At 39.2% G+C, this 25,184-nt stretch overlaps 1 protein-coding gene across 6 annotated transcripts in view; it reads left to right on the forward strand.

The window, feature by feature from the left end:
• mybpc2a (myosin binding protein Ca) overlaps positions 1-25,184 on the forward strand; it is a 52,064-nt gene that overhangs the window by 17,185 nt on the left and 9,695 nt on the right. For 3 of the 6 annotated variants that reach the window (XM_026325401.1, XM_026325403.1, XM_026325402.1), the window contains exons 2-20: positions 3,759-3,794; positions 3,957-3,965; positions 4,106-4,129; positions 10,341-10,424; positions 10,527-10,675; positions 11,437-11,554; positions 11,794-11,842; positions 14,654-14,710; positions 14,814-14,980; positions 15,254-15,386; positions 17,594-17,718; positions 20,422-20,527; positions 21,032-21,201; positions 22,398-22,563; positions 23,071-23,177; positions 23,272-23,301; positions 24,039-24,178; positions 24,426-24,585; positions 25,079-25,183. In XM_026325401.1, coding sequence (XP_026181186.1) covers positions 3,759-3,794; positions 3,957-3,965; positions 4,106-4,129; positions 10,341-10,424; positions 10,527-10,675; positions 11,437-11,554; positions 11,794-11,842; positions 14,654-14,710; positions 14,814-14,980; positions 15,254-15,386; positions 17,594-17,718; positions 20,422-20,527; positions 21,032-21,201; positions 22,398-22,563; positions 23,071-23,177; positions 23,272-23,301; positions 24,039-24,178; positions 24,426-24,585; positions 25,079-25,183 — 1,935 coding nt within the window. The remainder of the gene's footprint in view (positions 1-3,758; positions 3,795-3,956; positions 3,966-4,105; positions 4,130-10,340; positions 10,425-10,526; positions 10,676-11,436; positions 11,555-11,793; positions 11,843-14,653; positions 14,711-14,813; positions 14,981-15,253; positions 15,387-17,593; positions 17,719-20,421; positions 20,528-21,031; positions 21,202-22,397; positions 22,564-23,070; positions 23,178-23,271; positions 23,302-24,038; positions 24,179-24,425; positions 24,586-25,078; position 25,184) is intronic. The other 3 variants (XM_026325404.1, XM_026325405.1, XM_026325407.1) reach the window with 2 other exon arrangements.

Genomic DNA, 25,184 nt, shown 5'->3' on the forward strand with positions numbered 1-25,184 from the left:
TGTTGTTGGAGCTGATAAGTTTGACTATGTTTATACTGCTTTATAGCTTAATCTATAAAAATACATCAAAATCTTTGCTGGGTTTTATATTTATATGTATAAAAAGGCTAATTTTAATCTGCAAAGTAAAGTTTAAGATAAATGCAGAAGAGTGAGAGCCTCCAAAAATGTATGGCCTACAGCAGCACAGCTGGACAGCGGTACAGCATCTGTAAACAACGCAGACAGTGTTTGTAAATCTTGAGCATGCGGAGTAGACTCTTGCATACATTTTGAAGCTCTAAAAACTTATAACCATTCAGAGCCTTTGGGACAATATTTTTAAGAAAAGTTCGGGGCATATGTGTCATAATGAAGAAACATGTCTGCCAGTGTAGCGGTGTGTGTTGCTGATGTGCTTTTAATACAGTGGTTGTTGAACAGTAACGGAGGCCCACAGCTCAGGCCAATATAGCTAATGCAGGTTGGAGAGTGACAGACGTTAAGTGTGAGCAGTCAGAGGCAATTTATTAATGGTTTTACATGAACTAGTCTCTAAATGGGGATTGTTGCAAGTGCTATTAAAAATGACAGGCCCTATCCTTTAACCTGACGCCTAACCTTAACTTATCTCTGTCTATACCTGAGCTGCTTATAAATGAAAGGCTCCCAACTGGGAACATGTTAGCATAGGTTACTGATGTTAGCATTTAAATCAACAGCACAGTATCTAAGTACAATTTCAGACATGCCATCATTGCAGTTACATTAGCCTCTTAGTCTTCATAGGCCAGATAACTCAAAGAAAGCATGTCATTTTCAACATATTAACTAAATAACACACAAACAAACTGTCTCTTAAACAGCGTCCATACAGAGAAAGATGGTCTCACTGTTGTTTGACTTTTTACTTCTTTTATCCCTTTGAAACTTAAGGGTCTGTGTGTGTTTTACACATCTCATCCATTCTGGGTATTCAAATTCATTTTTTTCCTAAACACTTACACCTCATTGCTGCTTTGGGCTGCCAACATAAAATATTCTCTCTGTGTGGTATTTTTGATGTTATGTAATAATTTGCATTTTTTTTGCTCAGGTCATCTGCAAAGTCTTTCACCTGGGACATACGTGGAAATTCAAAAGCACTTACTGGATATCCAACTCCATACTGTAAACTACCTAAATGGGAAGAGATAAGCAATACTGAGCAGTGAAAAGCTTATAAACTTGATATAAAAGGGTGATCCTGATAACATGCATAAAGGCCCTATATAACCATCCGTAGAGGAGGTAGCAGTGACCTTGATGGTCTAAAAATTCTTATGTAGAAACTGAATTTACTGCACACACAAAGCTGCTGGAAGTAATAGAGGAAAATGCACAGTGATCTCACTGAATCTCACTGTCCTGCCTCTGTGCAGAGAGGTGGTAAAAACATCTTATGTTTTATGTTTGTTATAACCAGCCTATGATGTTTGGGCATCTTATTTTCAATTCATGATGTATTAAACAGTCTACCATCCCTGAGAAATGAATATCTTCTAGTTTTTAAAGTATTTTCCACTTTATTATGTGACAGTCATATTTAATGTATTCATATATTGTTTATAGACTGCTGGATGCGGCACCAGTGTTGTTAAAGTTGTTTTAATAGTCACTGTCACTAAGTTTCAAGGTGGTCGAATCTTGACCCTGATGAGCTAAAACTGTTACTTCAGATCGTACTTTGAAGTGCATCTAGTCCGCTGAAAACAAAAGAGGCTCTGACTGGGTATTTATTTAAACTTTTACATCTAAGACAGCTTTATATAATCAGTTTATTGTGTGGAAATGACACACCATGACACAACGTCGGGCTACTCACATTTTCCTTCTGTTCTTATTCATAGTGGTTTGAATTAATATGACATTACAGGTATAAGGGTTGGACAAGCTTGTGCATCTCATCTCTGACAAGACGAGATGAAAGGATGTCCTCAGTCAAACAGATCAAATTGTCTTCACAACCACAATTTAAAAATCAAGTCCAAATGTGAAAAGGTAGAGTAGGAGTGAGTTGCATTTTTGCGACAGATGACTGAGACATGGCAGGCACTTTCTTGTATTCTACTTTCATGTCGTTCTCAGAGGTTTAATCTTTTATGTGAAATTTCCCTCTCAGAGCCTCTGATAGTCTTTTACAATAGCGAAACACTGATGGGGCTGCACGTTTAAGATTTTAGGGTTTTTTTGGTTGTATTATTAATCACATATCTGAATCAGCAGGGGTCTGTTTTTATGACATGTTTAAAGTCCCACATGTGCTTCAGAATGAGAGTTGTTTCTCAAAAAAAAGCCTTCCTCCTGTCTTTTGTTATTTAATGGCTAGTCAGAGATCAAATTCTACGTGCTAACACCATGACATCAAGGTAAAATACTTGTAAAAAACTCAGAACCAGAAGAAGTCCTAATTAATCTCAAATTCAGTGACCGACTTTTCTCTGATTTACAGTCAAGGGGTCGAATAGATGCTTCAGCAGGAATCTAAAGAAAGTTTTTACTGCCTGGTGCGTCATGGATCCCCTCTTGGATTGAAGTGCTGAGAGAGGCATTAACAGATTGCTGCCTGAAAAACAAACCTTATCCAAAATAGAAGTGTTGCCTACCTACCAATATGCCAGACATAGTGTGCCAGCCTGGACCACGAGCAGCAAGCCAAGGCCGAGTCTTGATATCTAAGACCCACTGTTGAGTAGGCTCATGGGACATTTGCTCTGTGGTGTGCTGGTTGTTTGGAGAGATGATAGCTGTCAAGATGATGTTCTCCTTCATTTCTGTGGCTCAGCCTTTTAAAACTCTTTGCTGTCTCAACTGTATCTCTCTGGCCAAGAAAAGCACTGAAACCTTTTTAGTATTTAAACAGAGGCCTTAATGAGGGTACAGGCCTGTGGAATTATTGAAATAGATGGTTAAGATGTGAACGCTGCCAAAGCTGAATTATTACTGTGCAGCTGTGTGCTTTAGTTTGTCTGGCAGACAGAAACTCATGCCTAATCTGCCATTGCATTAAACACCCTTAAGCATCCACAATAACCTAGATCTGGGATCCTGGAACTTTGATGTACTTATCCTATCAAAAGCATTTTTGTCTTGAGGCTGCCCCTTTCAGAAATTTTTAAGTCCAATTATTCCTCATGATGGCTGAAAAAATTACTTATATTTTTCTCAGGCTCACTGTTTCTGTAAACCATGGCTCATTTGAATCATGCATTATTCCCCAGTTGATATCCAATATTCTCTCTTTGCCAGAGGCAAATCCTACAGAAATCAAGAAGTGCACAAAGCAAGGCTGCCTGAATGTGACTTCCCTGTGGTACTTCTGAACATGTGTTTATGTTATTTAAATGAAAGTGTTTATTTTAAAGTGTACATTTAATTCAGTTTTTTTTAATATTTATAAAGGTGTCTGAATTCTTTAGTAATTCAGTGTGTAGGTGCTGTGTGGGCCTTCAGATTCTCTGAAAACATTTGTACACACAAAACACACACACACACACACACACACACACACACACATATATAAATAAATAGTACTGTAGATAAGGAGGGTGATGAACCAGTGCCCTCACTTAAGTATATCAATTATTAGTTATTGACTGCTGAAGCTTCAGATTACAAGATGTGGCTCTTTAACCTGTTTACTGAGTTGCAGCCATGACTATCCAAATGCTGCTGGTGTTGTATGATATGAAATAATGAGAATGTACAAATTAATTTACATAATTGTCGTTTAATTGCAGCAGCTAAGGGCGATAAGACTGCAGCAGCCCCTGCTGGTAAGTGCCTTCATGACATCTAATCTGAACCCATGAGCTTTGAAGCAAAAATCCAGTTTATTTTTGAGTTATGCATACAGATAAATTACAATTAATATTCTATTAAAAGCTTATGGTTATGACTGATTCCTTTTTTGATAGTTTCTCTTGTCTCCTTTTCAGACAAAAAGGGTGAGAAAAACACACTGCATCCTGGGTTTGTTTGTCTGCGTATCAAATAGATAAAACTGTCCTTACATCATCATCATCATCATAATCATCATCATCAGTATCTCATCCACAAAATAATGCATGTCTTTCCCCTCAATCAGAGAGGCCAGCAGAGGAGGAGGAGGGTAAGACTTGATGATAGAACAAACACACAGAAGCAGTGAACTTCTGTGGTGATGGGACTGAGAGTGCAGATAGATGCATGATTCCCACTGTGCACTAAATGTAACACACACAATCTTCACAGTTTTTAAAATTTCATTTGATATTCCTTAATTGGGATGTAGGACAGTTATAAGTGCAGCTTAAGCACCAGAGAAACTAATCATAATAGGTGTGAAGAGCAAAATAGAAGGTGTTTAATACTTGTAGGCTTCTACGTATACACTATATGTGTGTGTCTGACTTACCTAGTTTAGCTTGGATACACTTGATTCTGTGAATGCACACCGTACATGCAAATTAGTCTCACATTTGTCCTTCTGATACATTGTAAAAGTGTCTAGTTAGCAGTGTTAGCATTTAAACCTTATAGGTGCTGACAACAGCTTAGTTAGGAACAATGCATTTTAAAAAGTGTAGGCACTGTTTTTGAAGAAACGCTCTTGAAGCTTCATTATAAAATCTCTCATATAACTAGAATAACCAGTTTCCCCTCCATTAGTATATTTGGTAAACCTCTATGCAGTGCAGAAAAGGACAGGTCTTTATTGATGATGTGTTCAGGGAGGCTCTGGCACAATTAGAGAGACTGGCTGCTCATGCTCTGTACTGTAGTCAGAAAAGCATATACCGAGGATAAATGTGTAATTGGGACACAATTCAACTTTTTAGACCACTAGTTATGTAATTTTCTTCAGTAAGAACATTTTTTGAAATCAAGAAATACATTTAGATAGAGGTAGATGAGATCCAGTATGTCTAATTTTAGTTTCTGTAGATAAAGTCTGCTTACATTTTTAGGTTGAAATCATCATTTCAATTCTGGTATTTCTTAATTTTACAGGTTTGTAAATTTTAAATATCTTCCTAGTCAGTTCCCTAGATGATAATATTGATAAAAATGTTTAGTTGGTACACTTGGAGAACTTGAAGAACCTTAAATCAATACACAGCATGTCAATGGAAAATGCAACAACGTGAAATTTAGCCACGGTCAAACAGCAATTCACCATAATAAAGCATGAAAAATAAGATTTACAATAATAGAATAATAATGTCTGAATTTTTAATTTGTCTCAAAATCAACTAATTCAGGTTTTTCTGACATTTGCTGGTGACTGGTTGTGTCCATTTTTTTCCACATCTTGATTGTTACCTTCCCGATCATTCACTGATCATTCACGTCGGCTGCAGGTAGCAAGATGGTACTGTTTTATGCTGTGTTTTATACTGTGTCTTATACTGAGGTCTGAGAGAAACTGAGGAGGTTGCTCTACTCAGTTCAGTTCCCCATGTGCCTCAAAACACTGACCTTTCAAGTCCAATCCATAGTTGAGGGTAATGCAAAGAGCTTTATATGGGAAACAATTGTGAGTAAGTATATCAGTTTAAAGCAGAATCCCTACAGTACATGATATGTGAGCTATATTGTAGATGTACTCTGTGTATGGATGTAGGGATCTGGAAGAATCTGCTGCTGTAATGCAATATTGCATGTTTTTATTTATGAAGCTCTAGATTACCGAATATCCATGTAGGTTTATGAAGATTTCCTCTGCCAGTAGCAAATATTTGGTAAGACTCCCTTGAGAATGAAACGCACTTTGTCGCACATTTACATGGAGAGTCTATTTGAGGTTGTGTACAGGTTCAGTTCACCTTGTTAGATAAAATGTTAATCCATGTTGTGGTGCAACTGTAGTACAGGGTACAAACAAGAAAACCTGTGCCCATGTTTCTCTGTGTGTGGGTGTGTGTATGTAGTCGCTGTCATTTGAGATTAATTATTGAATAAACTTTCTGTGGCTCGCTGAGAGTGATTAACTGTTTGTGTGCGTGTGTGTGTGTGTGTGTGTTTGTGCAGGTGCAGTGATAAGGTAGTGAATTATATTTATAATTCTGCTGATTTTTGCTTTGAAAGGGAACATTGGCCATCCTACAAAAAAAAGTGAATTATGAAAAAGGAGTTATTAGAAATAAAGATCAATAAAAAAGCAAACCAATACAACTTCATTCTTTTATTAACACCCTGACCTTCTGTGTAAGCAATAAATTGGGACCTTACCTGACCAATTACACTAAATATTATTTAGACTGGGCCTGACAATGGTCCCAGATGAAATATTAGATACAAGCAACCAAGTGGACCCATTACCTCTTCTAGCTAGTGCTGATTTATCTCAAGAGAAGAAGAACTTTCCACGCATAAAAAAAAAAACAGTAACAAAAAGTGGGGTTTTATAGATATTCTATCACAATTTGAATACACACTTGTAACAGCAAAGCAACATCATTTTACATGATTTGAGGGGGTCATTATGTTGTGTTCCCCTGCAATTAAAATGTTTAAAATGGTTTCTGCTCCCCTTTACATTATGATGTCAGTTTTATTGGCAGAGATGCAGCCTGCTGTAGAGGGTCAGCACTGTCCTGTGCTGTGTCACTGTGGCTTTACTCATCTGTTAAATGAAACGCATTGATTTATCTCTAAAATAGTCACCATAACTCACAGAGAAATAGCTGGCTCATGGAGCGAAGTGTTGCTCTCTCACACTCGTATGTGTTTATGTACAGTGTACACATGTATGATATGCAGTGACAAACTGCAGAGCATTATATCTGCATTACCACTCATTAGGTTCAGTTCATCTGCTTAATCTGTGCTTATTCTTCATTAACAGATGTCCAGTCTGCTTTAGGTAAGCGCTTTGCTTTGTAATTCTTTGCCTGCGTTTAAACGTTTGTTTGTGTGTGATAATCGAAGTGTGAGTGTAGTCCCTGATTGTCTGAAGATGTTGTTCTCTCAGTGAATGGGATTATACTGTACATTGTCTTTAATCCATTCATAATCATGCACACACAGCTCTGCAGTTTTGACCCTTCATTGTCCACACAACTTATTTCTGTTTACCAACTGTTCATTTTAATTCAGCCAACGACGAGCCAAGGGATGGTAAGGAAAAGACATGGCAAACCGTTTCCCAGCCTGCTTTCTGTTTCTGTGCCTGTTTTATGTCAAACGACCAGTGCATAAGGGTATCTGTCACCGAGTGTAATGCACTGAAGCCTGGGATTGCTCTGGTGATGGCCAACACTGTTGATCGCAGCTGTTTCACTCCACAAATGTGTTCATTGTGATCATTTTTGCAGGGAGAGCAAAGCCTCGAGGATTTCTGGACTTTTGAGTATAATAATAACAATCACAACATTAACTTTATTTTTATAACAAATTGAAGTGACAAACTGCCTCACAGCAAATAGATCAAGGAAAATAAAACCAAAGCCTGAAAACAAGACAAAGACATGACTTAAAAACAACTCAAGTCAAAGCAGATTCATCACATAAACTGTCAGATTAAACAAGCTGACAGTGAAATAAGTGAATAAAATACAAACAGACAACAGGAAGGTTTAAGACAGTGTTGAAAAAAAAAAACAACACATTTTCAAATTTAGCTAAAGTATTATGTTTAGATTGGTTCCACCAAAGCATCTGAGAGAGTGTTTTGAGTGTTGATGTGACATGAACCTGAACCTGAAATGAAGTGATAAGCCCTGGTTTATAAAAAGTGATATATCCTGCCTCTATTTCTGCTGGATATATATTCTGTGTGTGTGTGTGATATCTAGAATAATACATTGCAAGCTGATGTTTTTTTAATATTAATTATAAGCTAAGTGTAATTCATTCCTTTATTCGTTTCTTTACAGTATATGCTGTGTGTACAACATGATATTGGAGAGATTGGAGACACTGTGTTCTGTCTGGCGGTGCTCTGATTATAAATTGATGACATACTGAATAAGTAATAACTATGAAATTACAGTACTATATTGTAAATTCTATCTATAGCACTGTGTTTTATAGATGCAATAGTTAGATACGTTAATGCAGTAATACCCAGTCTGAAACTGGATAGATTTTACATTCTCTTATTTCATAGAGCCATTAGTTATTTCATCTCCCATGGAGGTTTAGTGGAGATAACTATACGGTCTGGGACTCATTAAAAATATAATACAGCTAATGCTAAATTAGTAAACAACCAAATAATCAATAATAAATAAAATAAAAATAAAATTGTGTAACTTACATTTTTAGTCACTATAAAGCAGGTCAGATAAATATAAATTTACATGTATGTATAAACATTGTGTGTACAATGTATAAATATGTACAATTTGTTAGTAGGCAATTCAAAATCTATTGTCTGAATAATACAGTGTCTAGTCATTGAATGCTTCATAAATCTTTTCATGGGTTTAAATATAGTAGACCTGTCAAGGAAATAGCTATGAAAATTAACAACAGCTTTTAAACTCAACACAATGAGTCAAGCAAGGCAAATGACAGAATTTGTCATTGGTCGTTGTTCTCTGGAAGAATTTTCTCAACGGCCTTAATGGCAAGACAGTGCTTTTAAAACAGTTCCATATGAGTGTGAAAACTAAACCAACATTTACTTGAGGTAAGAAATGGAAAACAGAAAACCCTTTGGCTTTGTAATAATTTCAGTGACTTTTTTCACCCAACTGAGACATAATTTCTACAACTGCTGGAGGGCTTTGTCACTTGGAAACACAATCCAAATGGTAAACCTGTAACATAAAGTGTTGTTCCTACAGATTGTTCTCACTCTCAAAAATAAAAAATAAGGCCAATTAGCCCCAGCAGGACTTTGTTTTAAAATTCCCAGAGTCAAGGACAGTTTCTGGAGTTAATCTCACTTAGCAACCGTGTCCCAAACACAGCAAGTGTCCAGCGTAACAGTGTAAGGGTGTAAACACTGAACGGTGTCCCCTGGGTGCCATTCCGGGATCAGCTTTACTCACTTAGCATTCAAACTGAAACCTTTTAAATCATCCCGAACATCTGAACTTGGATCTCTCCTCAGGGGCACTTTTGATTAAAAGATCAAATTAACTCAGCCCATAAAAGCAGAGAGAGAGAGAGGACAAGGCACAGACAGTGTGGCTCTCTGAATTTATGGAGGTGCATGACCTTATTTGACATGTGACCCTGGATCCATTCTCTCAGCAACTGCTCTCGGCCAATGGATGTCCACCCAGGGAATTACTCACTCTACCTGATTGGTGGTCTGATGTTTATCTTTACCTCCTGCTTGTTGACCAGTGTGTAAAAGCTAGAGTGCCTGTCTCAGATTTTGAAAGAAAGATGTGTGAGAATTAAGTACACTTAATCTCCTGACTTCAGCAGAATTAAGGTGATTTTTGAACTTGACTGTCAAAGACATAACTCATTAACAGTTGTGTGTTTCTCTGTAAGAAAAAAAAAAGGAGAGGATTTGTTAATTAGAGCCAGAGAAAGAAAGATGTGCTTTTTTTGAGTGTGAGAGCACGTGTTCCTCACCTGAAGTCAAGATTATGATTGAGCCAATTAACGCTTGTGTTTAACAGCACAGCACCGATACTGTACAGACTGACGTGTTCTCCGCTCTTTCTTTTTCTCCCCTCCGATGCAGAGTTGCCTCCTGATGGTAAGAGAATTGAACGCATTAGCGTTTCTGTAAAGTATTTCAGCTGACAAGCAAACACCTTACAGAGGTTACATCAATTCACTTGTAAAAGAAATAAGTGAACGGATAAAAAGAGCATCTCGTTTTTTATCACCAAGATAAGAGTATACACTTTCAGTTTATGTTCTGTCAGGCTGGCAGAAGATTGCAGAGAGTCAACCCTGATATGATGTCTTCAGAGGTGATCTGAGGAGCTTCTTTATTCCCTGGGGCCACTTTCTTCCGGGGGCCTCCTTGGTCGCCTGTAGTTTGTCAGACGGTCCCAAATGGCTTATGTAGTGCAGCAGTAAAGGCTTTACGCAAACACACTGGATGGTTCTCCCTCACGGAAAGACTGTTGCTCATTTTCAGTGCTTAATAACCATAAAAATACAAGAGATCCTTGTGCTCAGAGGTGGTATTTAGAGATTTGAGAGTCATATGATACATATGAAGTTTCCCAGATGATCAACAAATAGGTGTTTTACTGTAAAAGTCCCATAATTAAAAAGACTGCTGATTTAGAGGTTTGCTTGGTTGACTTGTCTCCTGTTGTCATCTATAGTCTGTCTCTTGCACCTTTATCTCAGTGGTGTTCAGATCAAGACTCCAGCTTTAATTTGTCCATTGTGATCCCTCTACATAACACACATCACAGAGCATGTGCCCGGAGAGGGTCCTCAGCAGTCCGAGCTGACCGGCCTGTTTGTGGTGAAGCCGGAGAGTGCCACAGCAATAAAAGGTTTGCTAAAAATAATCCCGAAATGTTAGTCCGGAATGAACGGAGTTGGAATACAGACAAGTTCATCTGTTTTAATGAGTCACCGTGTCTCGTTCTTGGCAGGCAAGGACATCTCGTTTGTTGCTCAAGTGGACTCTTCAAAACTGACGAGGAAGCCAAACATGAAGTGGCTGAAGGGGAAGTGGCTCGACCTGGGCAGCAAAGCCGGAAAGCACCTGCAGTTCAAAGAGTCCTATGACAGGAACACCAAGGTGTGCATGTTCATACTGTGCATTCACACAGACGGTTTTAACTAAACTTATCCAACTCACACATTTGAGTATGCCAGTGAAGAATTTAATGTATTAATTTATTAATCTATAAATGATTTTCCCAAACAATTTAATATATTATAAATATAGTCTGAGTCTTATGATTAAAATAATTGATTTACAATTGCATCTTTCACAACCAACTAGTTTTTTGTCAATATTTTAGTCAATATTTTAATTTTGCTTTTGATATATTCACTGTAACATTTGAAATGTTATCAGTTTTTTGACACGCTTAACCAAACTCAATATTTTGTTGCTTCTGGAGGAGCTCCAACCTTTTTTTAGGGAATTAACCCTGCCATTCCTCCCCTGTCAGTAAAATATTGATCACAACTTCTTCGTTCAATAGATTTCTCATCTCTGTCAAACAGATACGTTTGCTGTGCCAAGACTGATGTACAACTTCTGTTAAAAAATTGAATTTGTTGAATTGCAGACTCATTGCAAGTTCCCGAAGATGCAGAGCCCTAAGTTGTTTTTGCATTGAGGTCCAAAAACAATAAATGTGTAGTCAACCATACTAGTGATACCACTAATCGACTCCAGTCCAGTATCAAACCCAGTGGTTTTTTTCAGCAAACCAGTATGGGTCACATTGTGTAGTCTGTTTGCTTTGCACGCTTGTGAGCAAGTACTGCATATCTGTGCATGTATGTGTGCATGGGCTTTCATTTAATCATCCCCTTTCCCTCTGTCAGATCTACACTTACGAGATGAGAATCATCAAAGTAGTGGATGGAGACGCAGGTGGCTACCGCTGCGAGGTCACCTCCAAAGACAAGTGCGACAGCTGCACATTCGAGGTGTCTGTGCAGGGTAGGTCTGGAGAGAGACACTTAATCACATTATTGTCATCTTCCATTCAGCATATCCACTATTATTATGTAACTGGCTTTGTCAGCCAATAACTCAGCGAGTGCGATACACATTAGGCCCTATCATTTAGTGGCCTAGCGAGGTCATCAGTCCATTATTCCTCCGCTGCTCAAGCCTGCTGTGTAATGAATTAACCTAGCCGAGCTCTCACCAGTCTTTCACCTTCTGTGTGGTTTCAGCTTTACAAGTGGAGCAGCAGGACAACATCTTGGAGGCATTTAAGCGATCGTGAGTGTCAGTGTCGGCGAGGGTCTGCTCAACGTGTCACCCGTCGCACTGTCTCCCATATGCTCCTCTGTAGATCTCTGCCTCTGGGCATCTGTCAGTCTCAACGAGTGTCTCTGCATGTGTGTTTGCCTATCCCTCAGCTGTAGCTGACTGTGCAAGTCAGTCTGTCTGCCATTTTTCTCTGTCTGTCACGTCTCAATGCGCCTTGCTGTTTTGCTTCACCTGGAGTCCCTCATGGTTTAGCATCTTATGTATTTCATCACGTCTCAGTGACAGTCTCTGAAGGGACTTTTTTTTTTTTATATGTATCTGTTTCCCTCACTGTCTATTTCTGTCTCTCCCTTTGCCTAGAAGTGTATCTATGTGTGTATCATGTCACTGTCACTGTGTAGCATTTTTGATGTTTTTTATTTCACCTGTTCTCAGCCTGTGTACAGTATGTATGGTGTATGATGGTATATCAGCTCACACTTTTACACCTCGAGTCTCCATATTTATTATCTGTGTTTAAAAATATAATTTCCTTTCCTCATTAGAGCTCAATCACAAAGGCACAGGTAAGATGAGAAACACAACGTGCAAAAAGACAGCACCAGAGCGATATTGTGGTTAAGACAGGATGTCGGTGTGCTTATTTGCAGACTGCTGATATGTGGAAGCGAGAAGACGAGGGAGAGAGAGAGAGATCGGTGTGATAAATGAAAAGTGAAAAGTTACTTAAAACCCAGATATGTTGCTGGAGAGATAATGGATGAGAGTGTTAAACACCTTGTTATGCAGAGGTTATGCAGCTCAAACCTCCATAGGTATGTTTCCTATGGGATACTCATCTCTGTGTTTATTTATTACAGTATTACACCACAAATGCATTCAGGACAGTGATTCCTGGTCGTATGTGGATAGACAGAGCAAGTCAACTAATTTAACAAAATAGAAAAATGCGATTCAATTCCACATATTAGCTATATTACCCAGATGTTGCTATTGAAAGTAATGTGTAAATGGTTGAAATACAAATAATAGATGAATAGTTTAAACAAAAATATATACATATTATTAATAATAATTGATAAATAAACAAGTAGAAATAAAATTATGCTAGAATTAAGAGTACACTTACATGGACCAGATAATGTTGCTTTAGGATACTCACTCCTGTTCACTCATTGTTCTTTTTTCCAGATATGGTGGTTTGTGTGTGAATTAGCCTCACCTCTCCATCATTATGCCCATGGCACATCAGGCTATTTTTTCTCGTTCATGTTGGCTGGCCATCTGAAACCAAAGTGAACCAGAAAATATTCTGTGGAATACTTAAAATATGTTAATGTGTATGGCATTGTGCTACTGTTTTTTCTCACATGGTGTAGAAAACGCTGTTTTTTTGCAGTTGTAGCATGCAACACAGTGGGTACAAGCATGTCAGTAAACATACAGTATTTAGACTGTATGTGTCAACAATGTTGACCAGAGGTGAATGCCAAAATAAAGACAACACCAAGTGGTAATCCTGTGGGAGCCAATCCATAGACAGGATTCACCAAAGCATCCATCTAGCACTGAATTTCACTTGAATTAAAAAAAAAAAAAAAAAAAAAAAACATGGCTCATGTCACTGCTGCAGCACAACAGAGACTAAGGAACATGGTTTTTTTTTTTTTTTTTAGCAGCAGGCAACTATGCAAGTGGAAGTGCCTGAGGTTTGGGAAGGTGAACCTGGGTGTTTTTGTAGTTTACCAATGCGAGCTCTGTGAGGCTGAACAAAGGGTGTTCATCATCCTGAAACAAGCCTGAGTTTAGTGTGGGAAGGAAAAATGTGTGTGTAATTAAACATGTTCTTGCATGAGGCCCACTGTCTCATTTTGATCCTCAGGTTTGTACTGTTAATGTTTGTGTCTCTGACATTTGGAAAGCATTCTTCCAAGTTTTCATTTCAGTTTATGTTCATGGTCAGGTTCAACTATACCAAGGATGGTCATCATTAACCATTTTTCCTTATGATGAACAGAATTACCCAGAATGCCTTTGAACTGACTGGTGCTTATGTCAGTCTATGAGGTGTTCGCAAAATACAGTCCATGCTGTAAAGAAGCTGCTGAACCTCTTCACAGTAGAAAACAAGCCCGTAGACATTTATTGGCATGTGCCACACAACGTACTTGTCACCTTGTTAAGTAGGAGAGGGTGACTCATGATTGAAGACCATGTGATTTTTTTCTCAACACAGTCAAACAGTCATATTTTCCTTTCTGTACAGTTACATTTATACTCTAGAATCTGAAGTATGTAATGTTATGAAATTATTATTCTGTGTGGGGCTGATATTTGATATACCTGATATTAATCATAATGAAGAGTTTCCTACCTGTGATATGTACAATGTTTGTGTAACAGTAGGCTGTTGCTTCTTTCTCCTATGTCTGTTGCTTACATGTTTCTTGTCTATTGTGATTTCTATCATCATTTGAATTTAGGGCATGATGGTAACTTGTAGCCTTCATCAAAAGCTCTGTTCTATGTTGTCACATCCTATTTTGCATCTATCTGAGCACAGGATGAGAAAAGGGTAAGTTTAAATCACAGGCAGTAATTCATTAGAAATCTACTGTGTGTTGTTGCATTTGCGCATCTTGTCTTTGTTGGAAATGAGTCTTGTAATTTCTGTGACTATTTCTATGGCTGTGTAGCGTGAAAGTCATGAGATTTCTTGTTGAATGTATATAACTGGTGCTGTTTTCTCATTATCTAATTAACCAGTGTTGTAAATGTCATTGATGATAATCACCCAAATATCTTTTCTTTGACCTTCAGTGGAGATGCAGGTGAGGATGCTGGTGATCTAGACTTCAGTGCTCTGCTCAAGAAAAGGTACGGCCATCTACATTTTCAGAGGTGCATCCTCCATCTTCACCTAAATTTGCTTCACAGTGGTTTTTATCTTGTTAACAATCACATGTACACATATAATCAGGGAGAAGAAACAGGAGGAGCCCAAAGAAGAAGTGGATGTATGGGAAATCTTAAAGGCGGCCAAGCCCTGCGACTATGAGAAGATTGCCTTCCAGTATGGCATCACGGACCTGAGGGGCATGCTGAAGAGGCTGAAGAAGATGAAGGTGGAGCCCAAAAAGAGTGACGGTGAGGAGCGAGGGAAGAGACAGGAGAGGGGTTTATGAGGCAAAATCAGACTGTGCACTGGGAGTGAGGCAGCAGGCAGGAAACAAGAGCTCACTAATGCAGCAGGCTGAAAATACCAGCAGCATTTAAAGGCCTCGGGGGAGAAGTCATATTGCTGGGGACGACAGGTGGAATGTGTGTTAGCATGGGTTTGCTGCTGGTTGACACTCATGGATTATTTGGTTATTAATTAAAGCAGTAGTAAACTGTACTAACAGGATACTTTCTTGTCAGCTTTCCTGAGGAAACTGGATCCAGCCTACTCTGTGGACAAAGGCAAGAAGATCCAGCTCACTGTGGAAGTGGCTGACCCTGACGCTCCTATCAAGTGGCTGAAAAACGGACAGGAAATCAAACCATCAGCCAAGTAAGCCAGTTATTTCTATTTAGGAGGCGTATTGTGAGGTGTCTGTGTCTGTGTATGTTAAAGGTGTTAGTGTAGTGGACCATGACATGGGTAAGTATACTGCTGTGCTTTGTCTGATAACTTCAACCTGGCAGCATCCTTCATGACTCAGAGGGTTTAGGCTAAGACTCCTGTGTATCACGTAAAATCAGGAACGCTCCCAAACGTAGTTCTCCGTAAGCCTATAATATCACATTATGAATATTTAAAGAGAATATGTTTTGTTTACCTAGCAAAAGGCAAATAACTGTTCTTTTACCTGTATTTTGGTATTCAACATCTCTGACAGTACTATAGGGTCTTTTGCTGCTAAATCCTCCACCGTGGAGCATATTTACTTTGTTCAGATAAAAATAATGCTTTTTGCAATATTAATCACACTGTTTATCCCAGGTTTCCGCCAAGACACACTTCTGACGTAGCTACACTAGCTTCAGCTTTTGGAAAACAAAATGCAGTAACTTTATTATACAAGTTCAAATCGACTGCAACTCTGCATTGACTTTGCAGTTGTGGCTGCTGCTTGGTTGGTATTTTATATTGTTTCAGTATCAGTGTTATCTGACAAGATGGTAATTGCTTCTGCTATTGAAAAACATTAATGGTGGCTTGAAAGTTAATAGCTAACTGGGCCTGGAGTTAGATCATTCAGCTTATTAACTTGGATGCTGTGATTATGTAGCGAACATCATTCCAATAAATACAGCTGGTGTGTCTCTAAAGTAATAACTTACTGTGTAAGTCCACAGAGAACCAGGAGACCATTCCTGTCAGCGTAGAACAAATCTGAGGCTGCAGTGGGCTCAGGTCATCAGACTTGCATCCAGTAGTTTCAGTAGATTTGGGATGTAGTGAAAATAATGGAGGGTCCTGTTAGAATGGCGTTAATAATAAAGTGCACCATGTGGTTACTGGTGGTGGTTTGGGTGACAGTTTGGTACAGTTTGGGAAACTCTGTGTTGATGTATCACAACATCACCCATTGACTGAAAACCAGCCTGAGACTGACCACAACACTTATTAACAGTTAATTTAAATATTATAAGTTTGGTTTATGACTATCACTTGTTAGCTTTGAGTGTCTTTACCCGGCTGAACTCTCTCTAGTGCCTTTGTTGCTCTCCTCTTCTCACCTCCTCCTTCAAAGGCCTCTTTTGGTGTTTTATTGAAGAGGCTACAGCTGTTGCGAGTGGTATTTTTTCAATGACTTCACCATCTGCCAGTTTGAGTTTTATACTATTCACTGACAGTAAGGTGGCCTCTTCCTGTTTTGATTAAGACAATTACACTTGATGGGATGGGGGATGTGTGTGTGTGGAGAGGGTGGGGGGGGTGGGGGACTTTAGCCCTCACAACGCCTCTTAGGACAGAAGTGCACTGTGACCATCCAATAATAATGACTCAACTGTTGGGGGTTGTAAATTTAGGGGATTAGGCTTTTTCCTAGATAAAAAAGATGATTTCTGTGTTTCTGCTGCATTGATTTCAACTGCAGTATTCTGCCTTCAACATATAGAAGGGCCATGCTAAATGGGTAAAGACTTTGAAAGTTTGAAGAAATTTTGTTTTGCAAATAAAAAAGGCGTACTGTACTGAAAAACATACAAACATGGATGCCCAACAGCGCCTCACATTATTTGTTTACTGAAACTAAATTCTAATTTAACGCTATTTTGATCGTAAACACTTCACTCCCACACAAACAACTCTGCCTCAGCCCTGCAGCAGATAACTATTCACTCTGGTTCCAACGTGCACTTACTATTATTGCCAGTGGCCACCTTGAGGTGTTCGATGATGCGAATGCTTGCAGCTTGTAACCATGGCAATGTTTCCTCTCACTATTTTCAATCGTGTATGATGAGACTGAGGAGTTCTTTTGATGTTTGTCATCGTGCCAGTACATCACGTCAAATGTACGTGTGTGGGAGCACATACACATGCGAATGCAGAGCTGTGAAGGTCTGTACAAGCATGTGTGGATTCTTTGTCTTTACCCTCTATGAGTCACTGTGTAGTCTCCAGGTCCTCTATGTGTGTGACTGTGGCTGCACTTGCTGAAAGCAGTTATTCATTATTCTCTCGCTGCTCTATTTCTTTGTATCTCTCTCCTCATTTGTTCCTTATCCTTCTCATGTAATCTTCCCCCATCATCCCTGTACGTCCAGGTATGTGTTTGAGAGCGTGGGCAACAAGCGGATACTCACTATCAACAAGTGCAACCTGTCGGATGACGCAGCATACGAGTGCGTGATTGGGGAGGAGAAGTGCTTTACGGAGGTTTTTGTCAAAGGTATATGAGTCACTGTCTTTGGAGGAATCCTTCTTTCAGGAGGGAGAGGTTTTTCTGCTCGGTTTAGCAAATGCTGTCATTTGAGCGTTGAGAGGCTTGACAGCTCTGTTCCCTCCATGTGTCTGTGTTTGTCATTTGTTTATTTCAGTGCTTTTATGCCACACAGTAGCACGCTGTGCTCTGTTGTCTGCTCACTCATTTTTAATGGGTACGTGGCGAGTGAATTTTTTATGTTCTGTTTATTGTCATGTATCATTGTCACTGTGCTGTACGTATTAATGTGCTGTCATATTTATTAGAGTTTGACTGAAGGCCACTTTCAACGCTGTTCAAATGAAACATTCAAATCAATACACAATATTAATATTAAGATTTCTACTTTATATTTTATACCATCATATTCCAAAGCAGTACAAGGATTCAATGTTTCCTGTACTGTAAAGTTTTATTTCTGTCTGTAATGTAATGTTTTGTAAAAATGTTAATAGACAAGCATTATATTATTTTATGTAATATTATATATAACATATTAGTCTGAAGGTGTAATCAAACACACACCGGTGTCAGTCTGCCCTGACTCCAGTGCATCCATCTCAATGATCTCGACTTTGTCCTTTTTTCTGAGTGAGCAGAAGAGGGTTTTACCAGATGTAATTGGGTCTGCTGCTTCTATATTAATCTCACGCTTTGCACAGAGTGCTCACTGCTGCCCATCCTTCTTTTATATTATCAGAAGCCATAGGAGACGGTAAGCACTTCACCAGAGACACTGCTCCCATGCAGCTACAGTGTGGTGCTGTGTGTGAGTACTGTATGACTGCTGGTGTCCATAAAAATATCCTTCACGATGCTGTTTGCAAACATCTACATCAGTAGCTGTTGTCGTCGATTCATCTTGACATTATTGAGGGCAGTGGGGAGTGCAGCGGATGACAGCTAGTCAAAACTAGCAAACGCAGTACTTTTAAAAAAGACATAAAGTACTTTGGCAAACGCTTGGGCTTTGGCTCTGTTGTGATGTGAAGTGATTTATTCAATGTTTTGCTTTCACCACATGTCATCAAAATCAACACTCACAAAGCTTTGTGAAATGAGAAGCATCTCCCACATGCAGATTAATGTGAAATCGTGTTCCTACATTAAATACATACTTATTTTTTACTTACTTACTTTTTTCCTTCACTTTTACTAAGATAGGTAAATTAAACTTTATTGACAGTAATTCTGGAAAATTCTCTTATTCACTGTTTTGCTAAAAGACAGATACCTTTCTCATGTGAGTGGTACTGTAAATATAAAGCTGCTTAACCTATTGATATGAAAGTGGTGAGTTTTTAACTTACAACAAATATGTAAATAACACAGTTATAAAGCAATAGTTTAATTGTGAAAAGGTTTGGTTTAAAATAATAATATAATCTATAACAACAAATGTTTAGGCATCTAGGCCAGAGTTGGGGGTGAAGATTTTTAACTCTCCACGCATTTTTTTGTGTCAAACCACGACTTGTTTTTCTAGTTGCGTCTCCTCAATAAACTCCTGAGGGAAATGTATTCCTCTCAGTTTTTTTTATGTGAATAGACCCTGCAGCTCATTTCACAAAACTTTTTGAGAGCCACATTCATATCGTACATGTTTCTGTGGTGCTGGGACTGTGGTACAGAGTTGCCGGGTTCTCCAGCTGAGCTTGGAGAGAATTGAGACGTCCAGAGGGGGGCTGGATGCTGACAGTGACAAATAGCTGAGGCTAGCAGAGCATCAAGCATCATACCATGTGGTTACATAATGTGACTCCCACCACCTCATGAGACTTGAATACCTTCCACCTCTACAAGACAGGTGTATTTGGTGGCACTGACAAGGACATCAGCAGTATATTGTGGTTTTATCCAAATCTATAAGAAGACTTGCACATTATGTCTTTTCTGATTATTGAGAACACTAATATAGTGGCCACCCATCACCCATTCAGAGAGATGGAAAGAGTACATAGTTATCTGTAGTGACATTATGTTTACTCAAACAAAACTATCAAGGACACTATCATCATCTGTGGAAGCAGCTTAGCCATAGTTAGGCTTTATTAGGCAGCCACTAGCAGCTGTGGTAATAACGAGAGCAAAGAAGAGAGTTGGGAGATGCTGCGAGTGATAGAGTCAGTATGAGGAGGAGGTGGAGGGATCGAATGAAAAAGTGAACTTTAAAACAGGAGACTGTGATTTGTTTCCCATTATTGTTTCTTTTGTAACTAAGACAATTAAAAATCTCTGAGCTTAATGAAGTATTAATTTAAACCCAAACTGTTTTTTCCCTATATGTATCCAAGTTGTTTGTTTGTGTGTAAAATTACCCAAACAGTAGCTGTTTTGTAACCCTTATTATGGTTTGTGTCACAAAGTGGGCACAAGTGACGTACAGTGTATGGTCGCTGAGTCTGGGGGGCTTGTCAGAGGTAAAACCAAAGCTGTATCCACTAGGGCTGGACAGTATGGTTGGAATCAGTCATAAAATTAACCTTCTATTGAATGATGTTCAGACTCAACTTTTTGCATGTTCTAGGATAGGATACTCCTTTTACCTTGCCCTCTTGTTCCTGATCAGTGATTTTCCCACATACAGGGGGTGATTTTTAACAAAGTACTACCTGACTCAACTGGTTGTTGTTTTCAGAGTTTGACTTAAGGCTTTCCATTTGTCTTCAGAGCCTCCAATCACCATCACCAAGCTGCTGGATGATGTCCACACCGTGGTGGGTGAGAAGGTCGAGTTTGAGGTGGAAGTGTCCGAGGAAGGCGCCAGCGTCAAATGGTGCGCTAGTATGCCCTGTGGCTCATTCAGAAGTCACTTCAATGGGGAGTGCATTAATTATTTTATAATCTGTGAGATCATACATTGCTGGAGGCCTGTATCTTCCAAATATCTCAGCAGAAAAGATAAAACCTAGCCTTTTGAGACAAAGCTTTTCATGCTGTGTAAAACAACATCAATAAAAAGTCTGATGGGAAAGGTTGGCATAACCCAAACAGATAAACCCTTGCTACGAGCAGCACCCACATATTCAAACAAAATGATATCAATATTACTGAAAACATACTTTTTTCCTATACAAATTTCTCTCAATGCAGCATCCAGATTGAAGAATCTTTCATCTTCTACACCCTTTTTTAAAAATGTGCCAAAAATTGTGATCCCTGAAGGCTCAAGCCATTTACAGCATTGCAGACATGTCAAGCAGCTCCTCCTCATTTCTCTCTGTGTTAAATTGTCACTAAAGCATTAGTGTTTGTGTGTGTGTGTGTGTTTTCTCCTTAGGATGAAAGACGGAGTTGAGCTGAATAGAGAAACTGCAGGTTCAAAGTACAGATTTAAAAAGGATGGGAAGAGGCATATTTTGATCATAAATGAAGCTACAAAGGAGGATATTGGAATGTACCATGTCTTCACCAACGGTGGAGAGTCGAAGGCAGAGCTAGAGGTTGAAGGTAACGTCTCCTCATTAAGAGTATTTTGACACTGACAGTGAAAACCTACTGTCCAGGCTAACCAGGCATATTACAAAAAAGTAACAATATAATTTGCAAATCCTGCATCCCTTAACATTTATCTTACTCTGTATAAAAACTGTTACTAAGTCAGTTCAGGGAAGTCACAGGAAATTTATACATTACACGTTATCTATGTTGATGTTTTCCATTCTGACAGGCATGCAAGGCAATAAATGAGTAATTACGCATCTCAATTAATATTAATTCATTAATTCCATGTATCACTAATTCAACACACTTTTCATTATGCAAATTTTCTTTTACACCTCCAACCCTGTTGGTTGGGTCCTGTCTCAAGCTTCAGATAACAGGCTGTCTCAGTTGCTACAAACCCGTGAGGCAGACTAGTTTGTTAAATCGATTAGAGCGTGAGAAATCTTCTGTCCATCCTGCTCAGTGGACACTCCAGTCACAGTTAGGCTGGAGGTGGACTCTAACTATGGACTAAAAGGCTAAACAGACTCCCTGCATATAGTGCACTCCATAGGATGGAGGAACATCTGATTAGTGCTCCACACTATGTGCTGTAGCCGACATACACAGAAGTGAAAAAACACACACCCCAGAGGGACACTGCCACAATCATTTCTCACCAGATAAGTTCCCAACATAGATTAAGAAATGTCCTTCTAGCCACCAGGATATATGACAACAATCACGATATGTTAAATTCAAAATAATGTTTTAAAGGCTAAATTGTGTTTAGACTGTTTTTGTTTTCTTGCTAAGAATTACATAAAAACACTGATACCAATCTCATATGATGTTACAGCCAGCAGCTTGTTACTGTAGATTACCACAAAGATTGGAAACAGCCCTCTCTACACCCCTGGTAAAGCCACAACATCTCATTTTGACACTTTGGTTTTTGTACAGTATAAATATACAAAATTGTACCTGTTAATTAGTGAACCCTAGAGGTGCTGCTTGTTACCTTTGGACAGAACCATTTCTAGTCTTTGTGCTGAGGTAAGCTTACAGTATACCACACATTCAGCGCTATTCATTTTGTTTATGTAATGCTTGTCTAACACACTGTAAAATAACACACTGTCACCTGACACTGGATTATTTGTCTGTGTAAACAAATGTCTTTATGCTTCAGTATGTGGTGATCAGTGTTTTTGCTTCAGATAAGGAGCTGGAGGTTCTGCAGAGCATAGCTGACCTGACAGTGAAGGCTGCTGAACAGGCTGTGTTCAAGTGCGAAGTGTCAGATGAAAAAGTGACGGGGAAATGGTTTAAGGACGGTGTCGAAGTCCAGCCAAGTGATCATATCAAAATAACCCACGTTGGAAGGTATTATATCATATTGCTAAGGGTCCATGTTTGAATGTCAGTTCTCTTCGAGCTGTCCATCGAATCCAACATGGACAATTACAAACACACACACACAGATACACAAAATCATATAGCTCACAATAAGCACTGTCTGCCACAGGCTTGGCAAATAATTACCAAAGGGTTTTCTTAGTTATTTGACCCATTTTTGAATTGGCTGCAGTCTGTGAAGCTCTACCCTCTAAACAGGCACAAACAAACTCACACACACATACACACACACACACACAAACGCCATACAGTAGCCTACACACCCTTAGGGTCTCAGTAATCCCTCCATCAGAGCTGCCTATGGCAGGAGATATGGCAAGGCGTCAGCGGTCACACAAGGTGAAAGCCATTTAGTATGTTTCTCACTTTGTGATATTGCCTCATGAAGTATGTTGCCAGGGCAACTGTCTTTTGCATAATTGCCGGTCACAGTGAGTGTTGTCTCCTTGGTAACATCTGGTAACATGTCCCCAGGACCCACAAGCTGACAATTGATGACGTGAAGCCTTCGGATGCTGGAGATTATACCTTTGTCCCTGATGGCTATGCTCTCTCTCTCTCTGCAAAGCTCAACTTCTTGGGTGAGAACAACCAAAATATTTTCTATATCATATATATGAATTTTCTAACTGAGTTGGAATTTGAAAGAGACTGATTATGTATCTTTCCTCTTAGAGATCAAGATTGACTATGTTCCCCGACAAGGTAAGTGTTGTTGTTCATTAATTGTGTTTCTGTTATTCATTGTCTACCATCACAGGAAATAGCAGAGGGTGCTGCTTTATTCTATAGGTCCCAGAGTTGGTGTAAAGTTGTAACGTCAGCAGCAGGACACCAAATGCCAATTTGCTTACAGATCTACCACTGTTCTAACTATAAAAACCTGTGTGAAAACTGCCTCACCCTGTTCACTGGGGCTAGGTAGACTGCTCTGTGATTGGTGCTTGGGTATATAAGAAGTGTACTTTGGTCCACTTGTAACCACAACCTGCAGTGACATGACAGTCTACCGACACATTGTGAAGTACATGTTAACATTTCTGCAGCAACATGTGAAGCTGAATAACTGGAATTCAGCAAAAACATGTTTTTAGCTGCTCTAAACTTTGCTCATGAAATTCTTGGGTACCCACCCCTGAAAAGATAATATTGATAAATATTGAATTGGTGCACACACACATTGGAGTCACTATACACACACAAAAAAATCAGCGTAAATGTTGAAAATGCTAGTAGTGCATGGTGGGTAGTGGACACATGCTCACTTGTTTGGCTGCTGCTCCAAATGTAAACACTAAATGTCACTTTCAGAAAACTGTTTGAAATTTGAAAGAAACAATATTCTGTCAATACAAGTGGAGTCAAACAAACAAACATCATCCTTCTCATCTGAATGAACTCTTTCTTCCTTCATTTTCTTTTTTTAATGGTCACAATGAAAGATCCTCCCAAAATCCACCTGGACACCAGCAGCACCGGCAACAAGAACACCATTACTGTGGTGGCTGGAAACAAACTTCGCCTTGACGTTGAGATCACAGGAGAACCGGCCCCCACTGTGTGCTGGATGAAAGGAGATAAAGTGAGAAGGAATAGATTCATTCAGTTGACATCTTACACACTCGGACACGTCATATAGTTTTCTCTCTGTGCCTCAGTCCGAAGAGCCACACATTAGTCACCGAGCATTAGGAAACAAACATGAACTAGAGTGGGAAGGTTGACTCACCTGTCATTGTGGCAGCTGTGCTGTCCTCGTACAATACTGTTCTCAATCTTGGCTTTTGTCCGGTCCGTCTCTTCTCACTTTGTCCCGCCCCATGTGGCAGGTTGTGGCTGAGGCCGAGGGACGGGTTCGTGTGGAGTCGAGGAAGGCCCTGAGCAGTTTTGTAATCGAGGGGGCGGAGAAAGAGGATGAGGGCCACTACTCTATCACTGTGACTAACCCTGCTGGAGAGGACAAAGCTGAACTCTTTGTCAAGATTGTGGGTCAGTGGCTTGTTCGCACTTTTACCTTTTTCACCTTTCATTTTCCTTTCTTTTGTTGCTCCCATTTAATTTCTCGTGGCTGGCTGAGCACTATATGGCCTTGAACTGAAATTGGGTATTTGTCTGAAAGAGTTGAGTGAAAACTCTACTGCCATCTGTAAGAATCTGTTTCATCTGAATTTTAGGTCTATACCAATTGGTGTTTACTGAACATATGAATATTTTTAGACTGTGACATATGAAAGACATAAAAAATAACTGAATTTGATTCAAAGAAAAGCTATATATATAAAAGCTGATATATAAAAGATATATGGTCTGAATACAATCATTTGAAAAGGTTTTCTCAGTAATGTGTTTGTGCTTTCCATGCCAAATCTGTAAATCTACACTGTACTGCCTAAAATGCCCCACTTCCTCCAACTCTGTCATAGCCTTTTCTCATTTCCCTGTTTCATCTCTTTCCATTTCCAACTGTAACCTGCCTTTCCAGATGTGCCCAACCCTCCTGAGAATGTCAAATGCACATCAGTTGGCGAGGACTCTGCCATGATCACATGGGACCCTCCTGCATTTGACGGTGGAGTTCCCATTAAAGG

This window comes from Mastacembelus armatus, chromosome 8 (assembly GCF_900324485.2).
Source record: "Mastacembelus armatus chromosome 8, fMasArm1.2, whole genome shotgun sequence".
NCBI lineage: Eukaryota > Metazoa > Chordata > Actinopteri > Synbranchiformes > Mastacembelidae > Mastacembelus > Mastacembelus armatus.